Source organism: Sesamum indicum, linkage group LG2 (genome assembly GCF_000512975.1).
Source record: "Sesamum indicum cultivar Zhongzhi No. 13 linkage group LG2, S_indicum_v1.0, whole genome shotgun sequence".
NCBI classification, from domain to species: domain Eukaryota; kingdom Viridiplantae; phylum Streptophyta; class Magnoliopsida; order Lamiales; family Pedaliaceae; genus Sesamum; species Sesamum indicum.
This window is the reverse complement of record NC_026146.1, coordinates 16,634,717-16,656,813: the sequence shown is the minus strand read 5'-3', so window position 1 is coordinate 16,656,813 and position 22,097 is coordinate 16,634,717. Positions and strand designations below refer to the sequence as shown.

General features: G+C 35.1%; 3 protein-coding genes across 9 annotated transcripts in view; 2 read left to right on the top strand and 1 right to left on the bottom strand.

Moving 5' to 3' along the window:
* The window catches only part of LOC105156450 (ASC1-like protein), a 14,759-nt gene extending 8,899 nt beyond the window's left edge, over positions 1-5,860 (top strand). The window contains exons 3-9 of one of the 2 annotated variants that reach the window (XR_002286603.1): positions 2-161; positions 1,627-1,856; positions 3,343-3,498; positions 3,737-3,922; positions 4,523-4,707; positions 5,266-5,348; positions 5,482-5,860. Coding sequence is in view for 1 of the 2 variants with exons in the window: in XM_020691987.1 (XP_020547646.1) it covers positions 24-161; positions 1,627-1,856; positions 3,343-3,498; positions 3,737-3,922; positions 4,523-4,707; positions 5,266-5,297 (927 nt within the window). In the remaining variant the exon portion in view is untranslated. The remainder of the gene's footprint in view (position 1; positions 162-1,626; positions 1,857-3,342; positions 3,499-3,736; positions 3,923-4,522; positions 4,708-5,265; positions 5,349-5,481) is intronic. The other variant, XM_020691987.1, reaches the window with a different exon arrangement.
* LOC105156449 (uridine-cytidine kinase C) lies at positions 10,029-17,573 on the top strand. 6 transcript variants are annotated; one of them, XM_020691771.1, is made up of 12 exons: positions 10,029-10,369; positions 11,622-11,977; positions 12,708-12,822; positions 13,297-13,492; positions 13,577-13,690; positions 13,928-14,101; positions 14,474-14,668; positions 15,508-15,630; positions 15,700-15,818; positions 16,546-16,648; positions 16,748-17,020; positions 17,118-17,573. In XM_020691771.1, the coding sequence occupies exons 1-12, from the start codon at positions 10,293-10,295 to the stop codon at positions 17,337-17,339; spliced, it is 2,067 nt and encodes a 688-aa protein (XP_020547430.1). In that variant the 5' UTR covers positions 10,029-10,292; the 3' UTR covers positions 17,340-17,573. The 6 variants fall into 6 exon arrangements, with proteins under 6 accessions (XP_020547430.1, XP_011070877.1, XP_011070878.1 ...); XM_011072575.2 differs by having other exon boundaries at positions 11,619-11,977; XM_011072576.2 differs by having other exon boundaries at positions 10,029-10,374.
* On the bottom strand, positions 18,030-21,582 carry LOC105156448 (protein NSP-INTERACTING KINASE 2-like). The gene is made up of 11 exons (XM_011072573.2): positions 21,152-21,582; positions 20,894-21,023; positions 20,717-20,788; positions 20,488-20,631; positions 20,306-20,377; positions 20,151-20,210; positions 19,962-20,059; positions 19,619-19,768; positions 19,177-19,518; positions 18,709-19,088; positions 18,030-18,623 (listed from the first exon to the last, which is right to left on the bottom strand). Exons 1-11 carry the CDS (start codon positions 21,252-21,254, stop codon positions 18,303-18,305), a joined length of 1,872 nt encoding a protein of 623 aa, XP_011070875.1. The 5' UTR covers positions 21,255-21,582; the 3' UTR covers positions 18,030-18,302.

Below are 22,097 nucleotides of genomic sequence, written 5' to 3'. Positions count from 1 at the left end.
ATTATATTTAAAAGTTATTGGAGATGGGTTTTCTTGAATTGATGAATTCCGAGGCCTGGGAGCAGGAATCCTACCCACACTATCAAGATTTGGTTGTACTTCCTTTTTTCGCTCTATTTTTCCCCACAGTTCGATTTTTGCTCGACAGATTCGTCTTCCAGGTATTTCTTCCCAAGCATATTGTGCTGTTTCTTGAATTTGATGGCTTTTCGTATCTCGTAATACATCGCCTGATGCGTTTTTCTTGAACTTCTTAAGTGGCCCCTTTTGGATTTCATGCTTTTCTGTGATGGGTTTGTGTTACTTTCATGACTTTGTGCATTGTATGTGTAATTGAAGCAAGTGAAAGTTTTCAGCTTTTATAAGAACGTGGGATATTGGATTTTAGTCTCTGCTGAATGTTCTTTGCTGGTCAACAAGCTTCAGCTAATTGTGGGATTAGGTGCCCGCGAGGCCCCCCACCCAAAAAAGAAAAAGAAAAAGGAACAAAGATTTTCAAAAGTGATGCTGGAAGTGTAGGTTCAGATGTTGGGTGTATCTTGATGTTAAGGTTTAGTGACTATGGAGTTTCCAAAGTTTAAAGTTTAGAGGTTCTAGAGCTTCCATGGTCGGAATTAGATTATTGGTTATACTAGAGAGTAAGGAGGAATGAAGGTAATATTATATGTGGTATAGAGGGAAGCCTCTGCCTCGAAAGTGGAGAGATAGGCGAAATTTGAAGTCTTCTATGATTCATTATGTTGAGATTCTTAAACATAGTAGAGATGAACTATTATCTGCATCAAGTTTCGTGATATAGCGTTATGGAAGCTTACTTAAGCAGTTTTGGTGCTTGAAATGTCTCATGAAGCTTGCTCTCTTCATTTCTTTATGAGAGGCTAAAGAGTCTTTACTTAGATTCTAATGATCCTCCTTACGCATCTACTTGTCTTCCGTGTCATTTTGCAGCATTCGATTTTTCTAACAAACTTGTCTATCTTCATTTGTTTTGTTAATTAGCAGTGTAAATGATCTCCTGTAGCCTCATGCGGTGTTCATTTCTTTGGCTTAGTTCTAGATTGCTGCATGCATGTCATAGGTGAAATGACATCATGCCTATGTGCCCACTGTTATTTGAAATTGTTGCTTACATCTCCAATCTTTTTAAACACTCTGGAGTAGCTTGAAGCAGACTTGCATAGAATCAAGGCACAACGCCACTTGTTGGACAAGTTTTAGTGAATGTTCAGTAAACTATTATGTCAGTCTACCAAGTTTAAGAAAACAAATGCATTTTCCCATTGATCCTCTGCTGTTTCTCATTTGTTAATGACACAACCCCACCCAGACCTTAAAAGTGACAATCTTCAATGAAATTTACATAGTATGTCCAGTTGAAATTTATTAAATTGGTAACCCTTTTTTAATAACTAAACACCAACAATTATGAGCATGTGTTTCTTATTTATCTGCCTGAGTAAAATCATTGACTAAACTTCTGTTTCCATTCTCAGAATTATTTCTCATGTTATCATACAACTGAAAAGTATTTCTGATCCTAAAATACTCTATAAGTTAAACTTTGGAATTTTTTCTCCCTTGTTTTCAAGAACTTCTGCTCAATTTAGATGGATTTATATTTTGCAGAGAGCTGGAAGGCGATTAATATTTGGAAAGGGAACGCATGTGGTGGCAAATGAGACTGAAGAGCAGAAAAAGAAGTTGGGCAAGTTCAAGGAGTCAGCATGGAAATGCATTTACTATCTTTCAGCTGAGGTATTGGCACTTGCTGTGACTTACAATGAGCCTTGGTTCACAAAAACAAAGTACTTTTGGGTGGGGCCTGGGGACCAGGTCTGGCCTGATCAAACATATAAGTAAGATTCCCTTCCTTTTACTTTTCAGTTTAGGTATCATCTCAGCTTTGTAGAAAGAGGAATGCTTTGAAGTCATGACCTGTAGGTGGTTGCATAACCCAGTACAGGGTAGGGGTGCAAGATGAGCCGAGCCGGCTCAACTCGAGCCAAGTGTTAGTGTTCGAAATCCCGTGAGCCGGCTCGCAAGCTTTTTTTTCTATTTTTTTATTTTTATATATTTAATTACATGTTCAATATTACATCAAGTTCATATGCAAAGTTCCTTGTATATTAGAATTATATTTAATCAATATCTCATATTTTTGTTTTAGATAATAATAAATAATTTATATTTATTTATATTATCTAATATCTATCTGAAAATAAGTTTAATCAACAATTGAGTATCTTTTGATTTTTTTCTGTAAATAATAATTTAATATAATGAATATAGATTATATTATATATTTCAAATCTATTTGTAATCTCTTGTACTTTTGTAAATTAACAAGTTCTAATAATTAACTTATAATTTTTTATATTTATTCATGAGTATATTTAATTATACCAAGATACATTATGTAATATTTCCATATTATTGCTTATAAGCCTATTTTGGAATTTTGTGATCCCCATGGATTAATGTAGAGATAATAATAACAGTAGTGGTTGAACAATTTTACTTACTATTTTCAATATTAATGCATTATGTATATGTCTAAAATGAGATCAATTACTGCTGGATTTAAGAAATTCTTCTTTTTATTTTTGTACAGTTGAAAGACATAAAATTTAAATGCCATCATCATATTTTAAAAATGTATTTTCATGACCATTCTCATTTGACTTTTAGAAAATAATTTATGTTTTTCTATTTTATTAAAAATTAATATATTATATAATTCAATAAAAAAAATTATCTGGAGAAATATATTTCCAAAAAGGTGTACTATATGCATCATTGAATTCTTTTTATAATTTATTAAACTTTTTATTGGGTAAATATATAACTGTACAAAATTATGTGTAAATATTTAGATAATTTGATGTATTTTTTCTATACTTTTACTAATTAAGTGACTACTAAACTAATATTGGATATATACTAAAGATATCATGAAATCATGTATTCATAACATTAGATTAACTTATTTTAGCATATAGTTTTAAGACTTTTTATAATTATGTTTAATATTATTATTTATAATTATATATTTTTATTAAAAAATAAAAAGTTAAAAAAAAATGAGCAACGAGCTCCAGCGCGAGCTTGAAATAGTTGCTCGAGGCTGAAATTTTTGTCGAGCTCGGCTCGAGCTCGCCTTGTCTACACCTCTAGACTACAGGCCTATCTTTTGGTCTTGTTTGTAATATGTCATGCTAATGATTGTTTAATTCAGGCTATAACTTTTACATTTCCTGATAGAACTTGCTCAAGTTTTGATTGAAAATATTTGGTATTTTGTATATATTTTACATTAGTTCACAACTGTCCTTCCGTATCCAGGCTGAAACTGAAGGGCCTCTATATGTATACTGGCGGGTTCTATACATACTCAATATTTGCTCTGATATTCTGGGAAACAAGGCGCTCTGACTTTGGGGTTTCTATGGGTCATCATGTTGCAACCCTCATTCTCATTGTGTTGTCCTATGTATTAAGGTGTGTTTCTAAAGAGGTGAGGTTGTGATATTATTTTAAATACGGAAGCTCATGAATAAGCAGGTTAAGGAGAAGGAAATCAGTTATATCTTGAAAACTTATTTGAATTTTGTGTTGTTCAGGCATATTAGCAACAGACAGGACCAACTGCCACAATATAGCATCTAGAGGAACTATGCAAATATAGTATTCTGCTTCTAACAAACTTCATTTGCCCAAATTTCTGGTTTTGTTGCAGGTTTGCACGTGTTGGTTCAGTTGTTTTAGCTCTTCATGATGCTAGTGATGTATTTCTTGAAATTGGAAAGATGTCCAAGTACAGTGGCGGAGAAGCACTTGCTAGCTTCTCATTTGTCCTTTTTGTGTTATCTTGGGTCATACTTCGTCTGATATACTATCCATTCTGGATTTTATGGAGCACAAGGTCTGTTATGATGTTCTTCATTCTTCCCCTTATCCCATTTTTTGAAATTCTTTGGACACCCCCACAAAATTGTTCTGTATATAATTTACACATAAGTTGGGTTATCTGATGGCATCTTATGCTCTGTAATTCATGCTTTAAAATCTGTTGATATTAGTTATTTGTAGTCTTATGCTGATGTTGGTTAAGCTCTAATGCGTGTACTAAGCTAGACTACTGATCCTGGTAATCATATGTATTTTGCCTTGTGCTTATCTCCGAGTGCAACAATAAACCCATAAAATTGGTGTGTTTTATTTGCTCTCTTCCCTGAATGTCAAACCAACTTATGACTTACCCCTGCTTTTTTCGCCATAATTTCCATGGAATGCAAAATGCAAACATCTTTTTTGCAAGATGTATGTGCTCTGAGAATTCCTCAACTGCTGGATGTTGATACAGTTATCAGTAATGCTGCATTATTGTGATTTCATTAGCAAGTTTTCAGTTGTTACTTTGCTTTCATTTCTTCTTTATTTCGTTCCTAGTAAGGCTTGTTTCCATGAAAAAGAGATATATATGAGACTACCATGTGTAATATACTGCTCTTAACATGTGCAGTTATGAAGTTATCCAGACCTTGGATAAGGAGAAGCACAAAACCGATGGACCAATCTATTACTATGTTTTCAATTTCCTTCTTTTCTCCTTGCTTGTTCTTCATATTTATTGGTGGCTGTTGATGTTCCGAATGCTTGTCAAGCAAATCCAAGCAAGGGGCCGTGTCAGCGAAGATGTTAGGTCTGGTAAGTGAGAATTGAATACCATTTATCCATTTTTCAGGGCTCGAATGTTGCAGTTGACTCTACAACACTTAAGTTTCAGTTTTCCATGTTGATAGCTGTTAGGAGAATACTCATCTTTCAGCATTACATGCTGATAGAACATTTAAGCTGAACTGCCCAATCCCTTAACATGAGGCATAAGGGCCCTAAAACTGCAAATATCGAAGTTTATCTTGACAACTGCAAAACTAGTCGGGATATTACCTGTTCAAGTCTATTCTAGACATGTTATATTCGTCATTAGACTATCAACCTACGATCCTTCCGTTAAAAGATTAGAATTTCAGGGAAGTTTATCAGGCATCTTGACTTTGCTTCCACTACAACATAGACATGGGGCATGTTCTAGTGCTGTGGTGATGGTGAAATATAACTGGTAGTCTGCTAGTTATCTCCCACTGAAACTTTGATGTCTTCTTTTCCATTTTACTACCTCCAAGTAAAGAGATCTATTCACCGATATAACATCAAAGAATGTGAATGGGAATTGATAAACTATATGCCTTGTTCCTTGTGCAGATTCTGAAGATGAAAATGAGCACGAAGATTGATAGTGGAAATTTTCATCACCGCCTCAGTCGAATGAAGGTGCCTCATAAATTGTAAGAAAACATCGGAATGGCCAAAGCGGGAATGCTTGAAAACCCACATCCATTTAGATGGTTGTGTTCCTGTTATGATAATAATAGATATACTTTCTGAAACAATTTGGCTTTTTGGTGTTTCCCATTGCAGATTCAAAGAGCAGGTATATTTACACAACACGAATTTTAAGTCAGTTAGTAACGACGAGAAGATTTACTTTCAAGTCCAGAAACTTGTATAAACTGGAAATTAGTGCAAAGAGGCTGATCGAAGAGGGCAGAAGGAAAAGGATGGACAGACAGATGATTCTTCACTGAGAATTTACGTGATTCACTATGTTAGAACACATGTGTTTTGCTTTGAACTGTTTTCCCTTTATTAACTACGTTGATCCCATGAACTGTACCAGGATTTCTGACATTCTGAATACGTATGCCTTGAGACTATTACTCGAAGAGTGCAGCAAAGATTACTTTGTACAAACTTTTCCAACTTTGAGAAACTAATACTAAGTTACTTCCATAAGTAATTTCCATGTTCTTGGATTTGCTGGTGCATGAATTTGTGATGAAGATTACGCATGTCAAGTTCATCGATGAGGATAACTTCGTTCGTACATACATTCGTTCGTTCGCATTTCTATCATCTTTTTGCCTAACTTTATCTGTTGTGGATATGCATTTGCATTTTATGGAGGAAAAGAAGAATAATTAAAACGGAAAGTTCTTGTCGAGAGAATGTTTGACAAAGAAGTTGAGGCTTCAAGAACAAACAAGTCGCTTGTTGAATTTCTTTTCCAGAATATCTTACAACATGTCTCATTTTTTTCCCCTTTTCCTGGTAAACTCGGGGAAAAAAAACATATGATATGAATCGAAATTATTAGGTTCTTTCCACAATCACTTTTTATCGGAATTTGTTCTCAAATTATTATTATTTCACTTTTATTTCAAACATATAATCATCGAGACGAAATAACTAATAATGTTCAGATTTTCAAGTGTCATTTTTGGGCATTATATCGATTCAAGTGTTAACATATAATAATAACTCACACAAAATCAGATAAATATCCACACGTCCGATGGAACTTGAAACAATGACCTCAATCTTGTTCATGGAACTTCAACTTTAGCCTCAACTATTAGGTTAAGACATCAATGGTAGGTTTTCAAGTGTCGTTGAAATTATGAAATGTACGGACCCTTTACTTGAATCATTTTTTACCGACAGACATAATTACAACAAATCCCTATAATGATGTGATTTTAATTCAAAATTTTATACATATCTATAAAATCTTTCTTCTTTAAAAAAAAAAATAAAAACAAAAAGTATATATCCATATTTCAAAATCGACCAACATACTATTACAACATTCACTGAGTAATACATTATTATTTCTAAATGAATCAACAACTTAAAAATAAATAAATATTATTATTAAGAATAGATTAAATGGGACCTCACACCCTGTATCAACGTAGGTAGAAGCAATAAAAGTGGGAGAAAAAGAATAGGAATGAATGGTCCACATATAATTGAGAAAGCATAAAAAACTAAAGAAAGTAGACTGATCGATCCCATCACGCTGCATATATTCTGCCAATGTAGCAACAAACCTGTGGCTCATTGTGTTGGACCCTCCAAATACCATCTCTATTTAACACTTGTCTCTCAATCATGAAAACAACAATCACATGATTACATTAATCTTAATATATTAGATTTATGCACCAATATAATAAATAATAATTAAACTTATATAGAATCTTGACATAATTAGTAGGACCGAAATCGTGATTTCAAACTTGTTCTTCCCAAGGTTGGGACAGTTGGGGTAGCTGTGGGTTAGTGAATTTTTCGAGAAGGATAAGGTGTCAAGTGTCGGTAACTACACTTTGAATAATGATGGATGACAGGGTGATCGGATTGGAGAGAAAAGGAGAGGGTTCGTCCCATCAAATAACAGAGAGATGGTTGACTGTACTGATCCTTGTACATGATATTGGCAATGCATGCATTTGCCATGCTGAGTTGTCCCATGTTCATTCATTACAGGAAAAAAAGGAATAAAAATGTTGTTCCATGTTCCATCAACTGCTTTCTGATATAACATCATAAATTTGTCCTAAACTTGTCAATTGGCTTCACCATAGATCTCTCCAAGTTCATGACTTTGTCATCTAGGGAAATTTTGGAATATTATTCTCCTCGTATTTCTGTGAATATGTCCTAATTGCTAATGATGCTTATTTTAAATTGCAAAATATCATAATTTCACCTAACAAATGTTGAATACTCTTGATTTAGGCAAGAGATAAAAGATTATTATATTTGTTAATATCAATCTAAGTAAGAGATATTAAAACTTATTTTCTTTCCTTTCAAAAGTTTCTCTTAAATTGTCTCAAATGTTGGAAATTTTATTTGCCTCTCTGAATCTTTGTTAGTTGGACTCGAGTCTTATTACAATTAATTGAAATTTTATTTATTATTATGTGTTAATTCTGTTATTGCATTCTAGTCCTTCTTGACGCACATTGGGCCACAAGATCGCTCCTTCAAGCTAATCAGCAATTTTTGCTGACAAATGCAGGACTTCGCAGTCTTAGAGTTTTAGACAAAAGTGTTTGCTCATGTAAATTTTTATGTTTGCTAATGGAAAACTTTGTGCCTACTGAGATGCGATTTTCAACTTATCAGTATGTAGTGATTTTGTTAAAATGTATCTTTTTAAGACTATTATAGGAGGAGTGAGTAATTGAAATTTGGTATAGTGTAGTGTGCTAATGTCCCCTTCAAGGCGATCCTTTGTGTTAGCATCGTTATACAATGTCTATTGCTTCACTTATTAATACAATCTAAATTCTGAATTTGTTCAATTTACTGCTTCCGTGCTACTCCTTATTTGCTTGTGTTGCTATTCTTGTCGATACCATGTGTGGGTATCAGTGAGAATTCAATTAATATTGATATCATACAGAAATAATCATTTATAGTTGAATTATTGACTATGCGGTATTAAAATCGATCGAAATCGAACCGAAACCGAATTGAATTAAATTTTCGATTCGATTAATCGAATTGAACATCCTAAATTCAACTCATAATCTATGCACGTATTAATAGGATGTTGAGTTTTTAAGTGTGACTAATAACTTCATTACTAATTAATATATGACTTGACTTTTTCCGAGTAGAAAAATCATCGTAATTTCCTTTTGACTATTATGCTTAGACAGTTTCATGGGTTGACTTTCATTTTGATATCATTCATTAGTTTACCTTTCTTCTTATGACCACATTGTTCTGAATTGAATTAATCTCAAGTGGTTTTTCAAATTATATGTGAATTGGGTTTGAGATATATTGTAGAAAAATATGGTAGTTTAATGTATATTTCTCTATAAAAAATATTTAGGACAAATCTGATTTTAAAAATTTTAAAGATTTGAATGTGTCTTGATTAAACTTCTAGAAAAAATGACGTAATTGTCAAGTCTCTTTCATTCATTTTTCTACGATGATATCAATAAATTATGTCGGTAGAATTTGAGTATATCTGTTTCATATCAATAAACATTAAAAGTACGTACTAAAACAAACAGAATCACAACAAACTGAATGAATGAAATTATTATGAAATGAGTTAATCAAGATACACGTATTTGACGTTCACAAGGAATTGGCCACTATGGACCAACGGGACTTTATCTGAGTGGGTATATAATCTACTTTTATAGCAGTCGTTTGTCATTTATTTCATTTAAATATTTTTATTAATTTAAAAATATCAATGTATTGAATCTTTATGTATAAATATATATATATATATATATATATATTAAATGATTACACAAATCGAATTCTATGAATAAAAAAAAAGGAATTGGCAATTATGGATTCTCATCAATTTGGTCTCAATATTTCCAATCATTTGAGTTGCTGGTTTTCAAAATGTTCAATTTACTATAAAGTGAGAGAGAGAAAAAAGAAATTCATAATAGAAACAAACAATTTAAACGGAAAAAACGTTTGTATCAAATCCTTCAGTTCCCTCATTTTCGGCGCAAGTGGAGTGAGTCATCTGACTCGTGTCAATTTCCCAACAGTTCCCAATTACCATGAAAGATCCACCAACAGATATTTTCAGAGGTCGTGTTTGGTTTAGTACTTATGTTGTTACACGATCTTATGCTGAAAAGATTAATGATTGTCACATTTTTCTAACGTTGGGGAGTAGTTATTATTTGCTTAATCTTATCAATTTGGTTCAAATATCTATCAATTATTTGCGGCTACCAAAATGATTATCACATTTTTTCGATATTGAACTAACTAAATAGACGTTTCGGGCTCACATTTATTAATAAAACTTTGGCCTAACAGTAGAGATTGGAAATTTATGATTTGGTATCATTTACATAAAAAATAAATAAATAATAAGGTTTGTGCTTTTTTTTTCTTCCGGAAATTTTGACATTTAAATGTTTACTTTTAAATTTATAGAGTAGTGTTTTTTTGTGTAAGAGCACATAATTGTATGAACTCAGACTATTCATACAGAACAACATTTTTTTTTTTCCCAGAAAGAAACCTTAAATAAAACAAAGATAGATGATATTAGTATGTGTATTTTGAAAAATAAAAAATAAAAATTAATATATCATTAAAAGAAAAGAGGAAATGAGGCATGAGAATGAAAGTGAGAGTGCGGTGGTCTGGTCTAGTTTCAGCAGATTATATATAAATAATGGTGGAGATTTGTGAAGAATTCGCAGTTTCCCAAAATCAAAAATCCCAGAAAGAAAACAATTATTAAAATTAAGAAAAGAAAACACGCAAAACAAGAGAGAGAGAGAGAGAATAGCAGAAATCAAGAATGGAAAGCAAAATGCACACGTAGTGTGTATACAAACAAACGGATATCGCATTCGCACCTCCCCATTAAGGAGTTGATGCCCGAAAGCTTCTACGCTTTTCTTTTGCTGAACCACACTTGTAACAGAAAAACAGAGTATCAGCACGGGAAGAGGTCAGGTCAGTCTTATTTCAATATTTTTATATTTTTCTTGATTATATATATAGATATATATTTATCCAGACCCACTTTTCTTTTTTTTTTTTTAATTTAATTTTCTCCCGTCTCTGTTCTCTTGATTTTTTGCGTCTCTAAGTGAACTGGGACTTTCTTGTTTATTTTTATGTTGCAAGAAGGTTACCTTTGTTCTATAAGCTTTAGTTTCTAGATCCAAGAAAATATCAAGAACTTGATTCTTAGCCTGAATTTGTGACTTTTCTTGGCTCAGAGTTGATTTTCCGCTTATTTTTTCATCTGGGTATGTGTTTGTTTGCCCTTTTTGTATGTTCTTGTAATGCTGATCGTGTTTTGTTCTTCTTGTGTGCAATGGGTATTGATTTGATTGAATATTGGGTCAGTGAAATGGTGAGGGTTGTGTTAAAAGATGTGTTTCTTGATACTGTTTTGGTGCATATTTTGTATGAATTGATTTGTTCTTTGTGGAGAATGGGGTTACTTGTTGGAGGAGTTGGCAGTGTATTAGCATGTGGGTTGGTACTAAACATGTTAGGGGATGCCAAATGGTTGAATTGCTAAGCTGAAACGACATAACTTGGCATGGTGATTTGACGTGGTACCAATAGGATGTTGGGCACATCGTTTGAGATTTGGTTCTATAGTGTACCATTTTTCTATTTCTTCTGCTATTAGTTTACTCCTTTCATCTAAGCTTTTGTCGTAATTGTGGATTTTGGCTGCAACAAGCTACTTTTGTTGCTAATGATCCTGGTTGTTAGGGCGATTCTGCCCCGTCAAACACATCAGAAGCTCTTGTATGTATGTACTGTAGTGACATTATGACTGAGCTCCACCTTTCATGTTGATGGGATGAAGTTTTGCTGTGTCCTGACATGGAACTAACTGCAGCTTAGGATGTCAATATCTACAACGTATTATAGTATATGATCTTTTTAACTAAGTCGTAGAATCTTTCTGTACTTAGCCAATATTTGTTTGCGGCATTGGATTATGAGAATATTTGAGCATCTTTTGTTTGCATTTCAGCTTTATTGTTGTATGATTGAATAATGATGATGTTTTAGAACACACAGAATACATGCAAGTGATTTAGCTAGACTCTGCTAGTTTGAGTGAAGAAGTAGAGAATACCATAATTATCTGTCTCCGAACTAATTTCTTGCAGTTAACTTTTTCTCTACGTTTTCATATTATCAATGTCATAATACCGTCCTTTCCTTTTCAGCAGAAAATCAATTATAATATCAATGGCTAAAGATACTTCTAACGTTGATTTAGCTCATCGGAAACCTGGTCTCTTGAAAGATCAAGTTCGGTTGATTAAAAGGAAGGACTCTGACCGCTATGAGATCGCTCCTATTCCTGATAATTTGTCTTTTGAGAAAGGTTTCTTTGTTGTAGTCCGTGCATGCCAGTTATTGGCACAGAAGAACGATGGACTTATACTGATAGGTGTAGCTGGCCCCTCCGGGGCTGGTAAGACTGCGTTCACTGAGAAGATACTAAACTTTATGCCAAGCATAGCTGTCATTTCAATGGACAATTACAATGATGCAAGTCGGATTATCGATGGGAACTTTGATGGTACGATATGTTCATTGATATTTCTTTTCCTCAAAGACCTCTTTTTGCACTACTGACTTTTTTTAGGTTAAGATTTATATATGCTGATTTGGCGATCGGAGCTTTTCTCTTTCTTCTGGAAAGCTGTTTTCTGAAATGGAGATAGATGTACTGCTTTTTTGCTGAAGCATTCTTTTCTTTCCCTTTTCATCTTCAGGATCTTCATTTAGTTTGGATAATACAACAATTGATGATGAATTATTTGCATTTGTGTAGACAACAATGTAGAGGACTGACCTTTTCTCCAGAAAGTTTGTACCAGAATGTTTTCATAGCATAGTTATGTGTTTTGAGTGAAGTGGGAAGACAAAAAATTATGAAAATGGTGCAGTGTCGCGAGTAATTACCTGCATTAATAATTTGTAGGCATAATGATAATATGAAAATTGTGTCAAATACACAATTTTCATGAAAAAGAGCTGAATCTAATCCTGCAAATGGCCTTCTTTCAGACCCAAAATTTTCTTTATACGTGATTTTTAACTACTATTTTTCGACCATTTTTTCTTTTAGAACATGTTTTGAACTCATTGGAACTTGCTGAAGTTTGTATACACTTACATTTTACCCTAAACCTACCCAGATTGAGGCCCTGGAGTGATTAATAGTTCTTTGCCATGAACTGTTAACACCTTTTCTGATGCACCAAGTACAAATAGGTGATATGTCTCTTGTCTGTATCATGTAACAGATCCACGCTTGACAGACTATGACACTTTGCTGAAAAACATTCAAGATCTGAAGACAGGGAAGCCTGTTGATGTCCCAGTATATGATTTCAAATCTAGCTCTCGCACAGGATACAGGTCCCAAACATTACTGTTGTGTCACCTTAGCTCTTATAATTAAGTCAAGTTTATTTGGGAGCTGTTATGCCTGTTCTTAGATAGCTGTGATGTGGTTATCCTTTAGCCTGCGCCCTGTCCGGTTACCTATGGATGTTAGTAAGTGCCCGTCAATCTTGGTTTCAATATTGACGATAAAAAAAGTTTCTTGGATATAAGTGGCACCCTATTGGGTTGGTGGATTTTAAAACCTTGGCCATCTTAAACTAATATGTTGTTCATAATCATCATATAATTCTCATTCTTTTCAAGTTCTTCCCATGTTCTTGGCATTTCTAGTTGTAATGTTTTTTTGGTCATGTTTGTTTTATGTGAGTGAAAAAGCACTTTATCGGTGCTTGGAATACAGAGCTGATGTTATATGTATCTTGCTTCATTTCTCCCTCTAGAATCTATTTTTTCAGACCTCATGAATTTATATGCTGATAATGGCAGGACACTTGAAGTCCCAAGCTCCCGTATTGTGGTTATCGAGGGCATCTATGCTTTAAGTGAAAAGTTGCGTCCTTTTCTGGATCTTCGAGTTTCTGTGACAGGTGGTGTTCACTTTGATCTTGTTAAACGGGTTTTACGGGACATACAACGTGCTGGACAGGAACCAGAAGAAATAATACACCAAATATCTGAAACAGTTTGTACTCCTAATCTCTGCGCTACATATATAGTTAAATACCTAATGTCCCTTCTGCAAGTTCTGAGTTAGACTTCTCTGCAGGTGTATCCTATGTATAAGGCTTTTATTGAGCCTGACCTCCGCACTGCACATATAAAAATTATCAACAAATTTAACCCATTTACTGGATTCCAGTCTCCTACTTATATACTTAAGGTAACCTTCTGACCTATAAGTTTCAGCCTTAACCAATTATGTGAATGATGCTTCAGTCAAAATTATGCTGATTGATGCTTCAGTCAAAACTATGCTAATTGATGCTTCAGTCAAAACTATGCTAATTGATGCTTCAGTCAAAACTATGCTAATTGATGCTTCAGTCAAAAGGTTTTCTTGATAATAGCTGATAATTGTAATTACGGCAGATATAACTGTTTGATACATGTTCTTTAGTCTATGAGGGATGTAACTGTCGAGCAAGTCAAATCCGTCATGTCTGAAGAACATGCCGAAAGTACAGAACAAACTTATGACATATATCTTCTACCGCCTGGTGAAGATCCGGAGACCTGCCAATCTTATTTGCGGATGCGTAATAAAGATGGAAAGTACAATCTCATGTTTGAGGTCTGCTTCTAATATTTCAGTCCTTAGAAGTATATGTTTACACTTTTTGCCACTTATTTATGCCAAAACACACATAATCATGTCTGAATTCAACAAACATCATAGAACTGCTTTAACATTTGCAAGAAGCTTTACTTTTGTTTCTTCCCCTGCTCATTTATCTATTTTTTGTCTCTCTTTAACACACATACTCCAGCCTAACATGCACAAATTATGCTCTAAGGATCTCATCCTGATCTGCTGAAAGCTTTCTAGGAAAATCTGGAAGCCTCTCTTTATATCAATTTGATGACAGTATTCTTAAAAAAATATAACATCAAAAGCAATTGTTTTCTAATTTTTCTAAAGAATACATATGCTTCTGAATTTTAGGAATGGGTCACCGATCATCCATTTGTCATATCTCCAAGAATAACTTTTGAAGTTAGCGTGCGGCTTCTTGGTGGACTAATGGCCTTGGGATACACAATAGCAGCCATACTCAAAAGAAGCAGCCATGTCTTTTCTGATGAAAGGGTCTGCGTGAAAATTGATTGGCTGGAGCAGTTAAACCGTCATTATGTTCAGGTAGTGCATTAATTCTCTGTCTGTCACTCCTTCCTCCTAAAATTTACTTACCCTCTATTATGGCGATGTTTTTCTTCTCTTCTATACTTGTGCCTTCTATATATCACATCATCTGCTTCTTGTATTCACAAATTACGTGGTGTAGCTGCTGTAGCAAGTCTGAAGTCTTCAAGTTGTTGACTACTGCACATAGTATATGTTTTCTTATTCTTGATAAATTATGTACTGGCTGGAAAACTGACAGCTCTCCTCAAGTTATGCATCTCTTTTCGAGGCTTAAGAATTATTCATTCCCTAGTTTGATAATCAGATATGTAGTTACTGGTAAATGGATTCTTTGTTACTGTTTGATTAATAGTTTCAACTGACTGACCTAACTAGACAAATTATTGCTTTTAGGATGAATAATGTGCAATTTTTGCTTAATTCGTATTCTCAGCATACTTTCTTTGAAGCACTGCTGCATCCTTCTCTACATCGAGGTTATGTACAAAATTTTCTTGTTTGCAAGCATATTGTAGAACACATCAAGCTGGAGAACCTCTTGGAATATGATATTCTTTTCTTTTAGAAAAATAAAAGGCTTTATGGTATCTGATTATTAGGATCCATCAATCTCGTGGACAGACATCAACTCGTGACAGACGTTCCAATTCCTAGATTATTGTGACTTATCCTAAAGGTTGCAAGATTGCATGTTCTTAAAGAGGACGCGGTTAGCAATTATACATCTGTATAGTGACCCTTGGTCTTTTGTTTGTCGAGTGTATTATCTGCTGGCTTGTTTTGTTTCTGTGATTCATTAAAGAAAAAGGTTGATACCTTTTTGTTTGAGACAGGTACAAGGTAGAGATCGCATTGTCGTAAAATGTGTAGCAGAACAACTGGGATTGGAAGGTTCATATGTTCCAAGAACTTACATTGAACAAATACAGTTGGAGAAACTCGTCAATGAGGTTATGGTATGTTAACTAGTCTAGTCTCCGTTGTTGCCTTCTTCCAGTTGTAGCTCTAACCAGAGATTTTGACAGGCACTGCCAGATGATTTGAAAACCAAGCTTAGCATAGATGAGGACTCTGTTTCAAGCCCAAAGGAAGCACTTTCCCGAGCCTCAGCAGAGAGGGCGGCAAGAATCAAGAATCTTAGAAGGTACACTTGCTATCTTGTACATTTTAAGCCTTGGATTGTGCCATTAGATTAATTCATCTTTTATGGCTTATGAGAATTTACTTTCATAACCAATTTTTTAAAATTAATTGGTGTTGAGTGGGATGGGTTTCACATAAACTTGGTATGAGATATGGTACATACCGAATGTATATGAATTTGTAGGTGAATATATGTTACTCGTTTGAAACATCATATACTGTAATCATTAGTCCCCTGTTTTTAAATGTGTTGAAAAATACGGTCTATTTAAGTGCTGGTATTTCCTCTTTTGGTGGTTTCTCTGCAATTAGAAGAAAGGAGCATTTACCCCTCAGAAAGCACTTCAACAGGATGATTTAGGGGAAAAGAGTTTATATTATCCTACTGAAACTTATCCATGCAACTGTCTTAAAGCATATAGAGAACTACATATGCATGTAACTGTCTGAAAGCCAGAGTATCAAACTGAAAGAGCTTGATGATAGGACTGGATGTTTCTTTAATCTTTTTCTTTGCCTGCTTTTGTTTATACTTAGCATATGGAGTATGCCTGTATAAAGTATTTGGATCTTAACGAGAATTCCACAAAATTTCTGAGTCAGAGGTAGCCTCCATATCTGCTTCTTTTACAACAATGTGATATTTGTGCTATCATCTGTCTTTTCACTTAATCAATTGTTGGTCTTTCATATCCTTGAACTTGTATGTAATGATTTGTTTATGACAGTGGCATGTCACACTCATATTCAACAAACAGAGATAAGAACCTGTCCAAGAACAGGAGGTTTGAGGATAGGACTGCGGACTCTTCAGCAACATTAGCGAATCAGGTACAGTTTGACCAGTTACGGTGAAAACGTTGTCTATCCTCTCATACATACTTGAATATCTTGTTTAGTCTTTGATCTTTATGTGCATATATTTGACAGGGGGCTGTCACACATCTTTCGGAACAGATTTCTACCCTAAATGACAGGATGGATGATTTCACGTCTCGCATTGAAGAGCTAAATTCGAAGTTAACAAGCACAAAATCTTCTCCTAGCTCACAAAATATAGCATTGCAAGCTGAAACCTATAATGGGTCGGCTCCAACTTCTTACTTCATATCAGGTTTGGGGAATGGATCTTTAACTGGACCTATGATGCCAAATTCATCATCTTCTTCCCAGCTAGCAAAAGAGTCATCTTTGTTTGACGAGGTATCTTTTCTAGTCTCTTGCATTGATTGCTTTATACCTGGCTTTGCTGTCTGATTTATCCCCCTTGATAACCTGTCTTATTCTCTTCCTTTTATAGCTATCGAGTATAGCAAGAGGTCAGCGCCAAGTTATGCATCAGCTGGACAACCTTAGCAATCTTTTACGTGAAAAATTGGAGGAAAGATCAGAACGTGACAGAAGACATAATACAAATGTAACTCCTGAAAATGATTTAACAAGAATTTCCATAATCTTAGCATCATTGGCAGTCAGCAGTTTGGGAATCTTTTGGTTCAAGGGTCTTCTATCCCGAAACTGAGCTCACGCCAGAACAAGTATCAGCTGACATGTAAATTAAAGTTTCTCTTGTCTCTCATTATAGATGATCTTTTATTGGGTTCCCCACCCCTATTATTTTGCAGCACTGCCCTTCTTGTTCGGGAATATAGACTTTGCATGGATCAACTGATGTGTGCTTTTGAGGCAAATCACCTCTTTTTCTTGTTTAAAGAGTTGTGAAGTGAAGGGCGTAATTTAGCAAATTTTGTAGCTTTGTGGGGTTTTCCTTTGGATCTTTTGCATTTCCTGAAATTCATAGGAGATAACACATAAGAGACATCTTATGAAATTATACATTGAAGGCGAAAATTGTGACATTTAACCAGAAAATTGCTCTGTTGTGGTCTCTGTCCGTGCTCGTAGTGTATGATTAGTTATATAACCTGTATTTCATGTATGTCAGGTTGAAGTATCTTGAAACATGATTATAGCTGTGCATATACCTTAGCTTTTGTCACTAGGACTGCTGTCAAGGGGAACTAAAATTCATTGCCCTCCTCAATACACTGTAATAGTTGTAAATTTGCAAGGTGTTCATATTTCAAAGGCATAGTTACAGACACTCATTGAGGTCGGGATATATTACAACAAACAACCTCATTTTGTCACAAAATGAAGTTGTTGGATGTCGGGGTTGGTGGGATGGTGAAGAAGTGGAAAAGCTTGCTTCTATGCAGATGTATGTGTATAATCAACCTCAACTTATTTTCTAGGACATTATTGGTTTGTACTCAACCTGTATTCACCTCTGAAAATTCTCACTCAAAACAGAGCACAAAAAACTTTCTGCTACATGTCAGGTCCTCAATACTGATACTATACATGCAAGTCTAAGTTTTCACTCAGGTGTTTCCACATCAATCTATGCACAGACTGTTTTAGCCAACTTAAGCTATTAACTTTCTGTTCATCTTTCTTTTCTTCCCCCTTTCAAAATTTGTTATCACCTGGGACCTGAGAGTTCCATGGCCTGAACCAGCAAGGATGAGTCATCTGTAAGATCAGAATATCTCTCCGAAGAGGAGAATTCATTGGCCCGACATCGAGTAACCTCAGCTCTTTGAGAAGCTTCCCATTTTTCAGCAAGCCCGTCTCCTTCAAGCATTCTAACCACTTCAGACATTTTTGGTCTATGGTTGGGTAGATACTGAGTGCATAACAAAGCTACCTGCACCATTTCTTCGAGCTCAATCCGGTCGTAGTTGTTCCTAAGGTCCTTGTCCACCAGCATGTCAAGCTTCTTTTCTTGATGAATTTTCTTCACCTGAATCCACAATTCTATTCAGAGAACAAGAAACTTGAATCCACTGCTTTTAAAAAAAATACCAAGTGCGGTTCTTTGTGCTTACCCAGTCAAGCATAGCTCCTTTCTGGTTGGCAGCTTTGCCAAATTCGAGAGCCCTCTGACCAGTGATCAGTTCTAGCAGCAGAATTCCAAATCCAAAAACGTCGGTTTTCTCTGAGGACTGGCCCGTTGACAAATATTCAGGAGCTATATGCCCAACTGTGCCACGGACAGCTGTTGTAACATGTGAATCCCGGTGATCAAGAAGCTTTGCCAGCCCAAAATCTCCAACCACGGCCTCATAATACTCATCAAGCAGAATATTTGCTGCCTTTACATCCCGGTGAATGATCTTTGGATCACATTGCTCATGCAGGTATAACAAACCCCTTGCTGCTCCCAATGCTATTCTCTTCCTAGTACCCCAATCCAGGGGTGGTTTGGCTGCACAGAACAGGCACAGACACAATTGAAAATCTGTGCTTATAAGCACAAAAATGGACTGTTAGAACTATACAGATCGAACTTTTACCTTTGAGACGCGAAGCAACATTTCCATTGGCCATATAGGGATAAACGAGAAGCCTTTCAGTTGGAGTGATGCAGAATCCATATAGGCGAAGGAGGTTTCTGTGAACCGCAAGACTGATCATCTCAACTTCAGTCTGGAACTGAATCTCTCCACCGACGTTACTTCCATCTTTGAGCCTTTTTACAGCTACAACTGTTCCATCTCGGAGGTAACCTTTGTAGACATTACCAAAGCCTCCTTTCCCAATGATGTTCTTGCTGCTGAAGTTGTGGGTGGCAATCTGAAGTTCTCTGAACTGGAACCTTCTCAAGTTTCCAAGGCAGACTTCTTCACGATGTTGTTCTGGGATTCAAGAGAAGCAGAATATTTTTTGGGATACATGAGCAGGTGAATGACTGTTAGAATTGCCAAACATTAGGAAGGATTATAGCACGATGTTTACCATGGACATCGAAAAATATCTGCTTGTTGTGCTTATGTCTCCACCAGATTAGAAAACCGAATCCAAGAATCAGTATGCAAATGCAACCGAGGCTCGAACCAAACGCCAGAGCAAATTTGTGACTGTTTGTTCTTCCTGATGGCTGAGGATCTTCAAAAGTAAAAACACAACTGTAGCATTTTAGCCAACTCCTAATCTAATGGGAATAGAACATTTAGTTTTTTGCTGTTGAAAACGAAAATTGTGACCAAGATAATGTAAGTACACAGATAGTAGAGGTTCAGAAGCACATATTGACACATGATTCGAAATTCACAAGGCATGTATAACTAAAAGCTCTTACTTTGTGCATTATTCAGAGAGAAGGATAGAGGTAATGGTGCAGTTCCATTGCAGTCCGGCTCTTTGCCCGTTGCACATATCATAGGATTTCCCAAAACACTATCATCGGGTAGAATATGATATAACTTAGTACATATTAAAGGAAAAATGGAAAAGAAAAATAAAAGTGCAAAGTTCCAGAAAATATTACTTGAATGTTTTGGCAAGAAGCTTCGGAACCGGCCCGCTCAAATTATTATATGACAAATCCCTCAAACATGAGACAAAACAGTAAAAGTCCTTCAGACAAAGAATCTTGCACTAACAATACAGAGTAACAAGAGTAAAATGGGGTAAGAATGTTACAGAAAGGTAAGCTGAGTCAAGTTGCCCAAAGCCAAAGGGATAGCTCCAGTAAGACTATTATTGTTCAACCTCCTAAGAAAGAGGAAAAAGCCAAAACTCATTATGGGATTTTAACCAAAAACAGCTGGAAATTCTTACATTTTAAGCACTGTTTTTCTGCTACAGAACATGTTGTTACTTACAGGTACTGGAGACTTTTCAGTTGGGCTAAAGAAGAGGGTATTTCTCCTGTAAGCAAGTTTTCGGAAAGATCAAGTTCTTGAAGTTTTGGGAGCTTTCCTAATTCAGGAGGAATAGGCCCTGATATATTATTATCCTGCAAGAGCCTGTAAAACAAGATTTCCCAGTTAAACCAGTTAAAGATCTCTGATATTATGTACCTTTCCGCAGCTTGATTGTTCAGATACTTACACACTAGTGAGATGAGTCAAATTCCCAATACTTGGGGATATCGTGCCGGATAAACTTTGACTTGGAATTGCTCTGCAAGATTATCATTCAAACTCCATCAGACAAAAATCATGCAAGAATCTGATAGATATCTTCGGCTTTTCTCTGACAAAATTTGTAAGTTTTTGATCAGCTTACAGAGTCATGACTAGATTATCCTTGGAACAACCAACCATAGTCCAGCCACATGGATCAACAGCATTTTCATCCCAATTAAGCACTCCATGAGGATCATTCAGTGATTTCTTGATATCCATCAAAGCTAGCACTGGAAACATGTTCAAAGACAATCAATTTCAGAAATTCTTGGAAAGTTAAAAGTTCCTGATGAATATATGTATATATAGGTAGAAGTAGAACTACACAGATTATAATCAACTGCATTAATTAGCTTACCTTCAAAGTTGACACCATTAGGGGTAAGCATAGCAGCAGCATAAGCCCAGAAGCTGCAAAAAGCTACCCCCCAGAAAATAGCTTCTTCACTCATCATTTTCATTGATTCAGAAGCTGAGAAGGAGAAACTGAGCAGCCCAGAAAGCAAGAAAGATGAAAAAGAAAGAGTTTTGGGCAGTGGAAAGAAACTCTGATCAAAAAAGCTGTTAGGAGTTAAGTTGTAGTTTGAAGAATTCAACACAAGTCTTCAACCAAACAGGGAACACAAAGACATCACATGAGAATTAGTACAAGTGGTGATGCCCGCCGTACCAGAACAGCACTGGCTCACAGCTTCTGTCAGGTCTCAAGAAAAAACAGAAGGTTCTTGGTTTGGCAGTAAAAGTAAGAAAAAAACATGCCTGCCACTTGCCCAGCAAAGTTGTAAGAAAAAGAATATATAGAAAAAAAAAAAGTAAAAAATAAATTCAAAATTAACCCCTACAAGATAAATTCCAAAGGTGGTGGGGAAAGAAAATTCCTTCAATCATGCTCTGGTTTTGAGGGCTGTTATTGGCTTCTTTCCTTTTTATTCCTCATTCCACAACTTTAAATGTAAAGCAATTGGCTTGCTGGCTGTTAACCACTATCAATATTATGTCAAAAAATTCTTATACAAATTAAATTTAACTGAATCAAACTAATCATAAAATAAATGAGATACATTTATAATGTGATTTATCACTTTACAATAACTATACACCAATCACAATACAAGTATATTATACATATCATATAATTTATTCAGGCTCGACCAAATTCAATTTAAATTAAAATATCTCTATTATACTACTAATTAATAAATAACAAATCATGTCAAAAGTTTCTTCTTTTATAATTTTTCCCTCGAACATCAACTTTTCAGTATTCATACATCTTTATTGATATTAATTAATACAACCCTGTA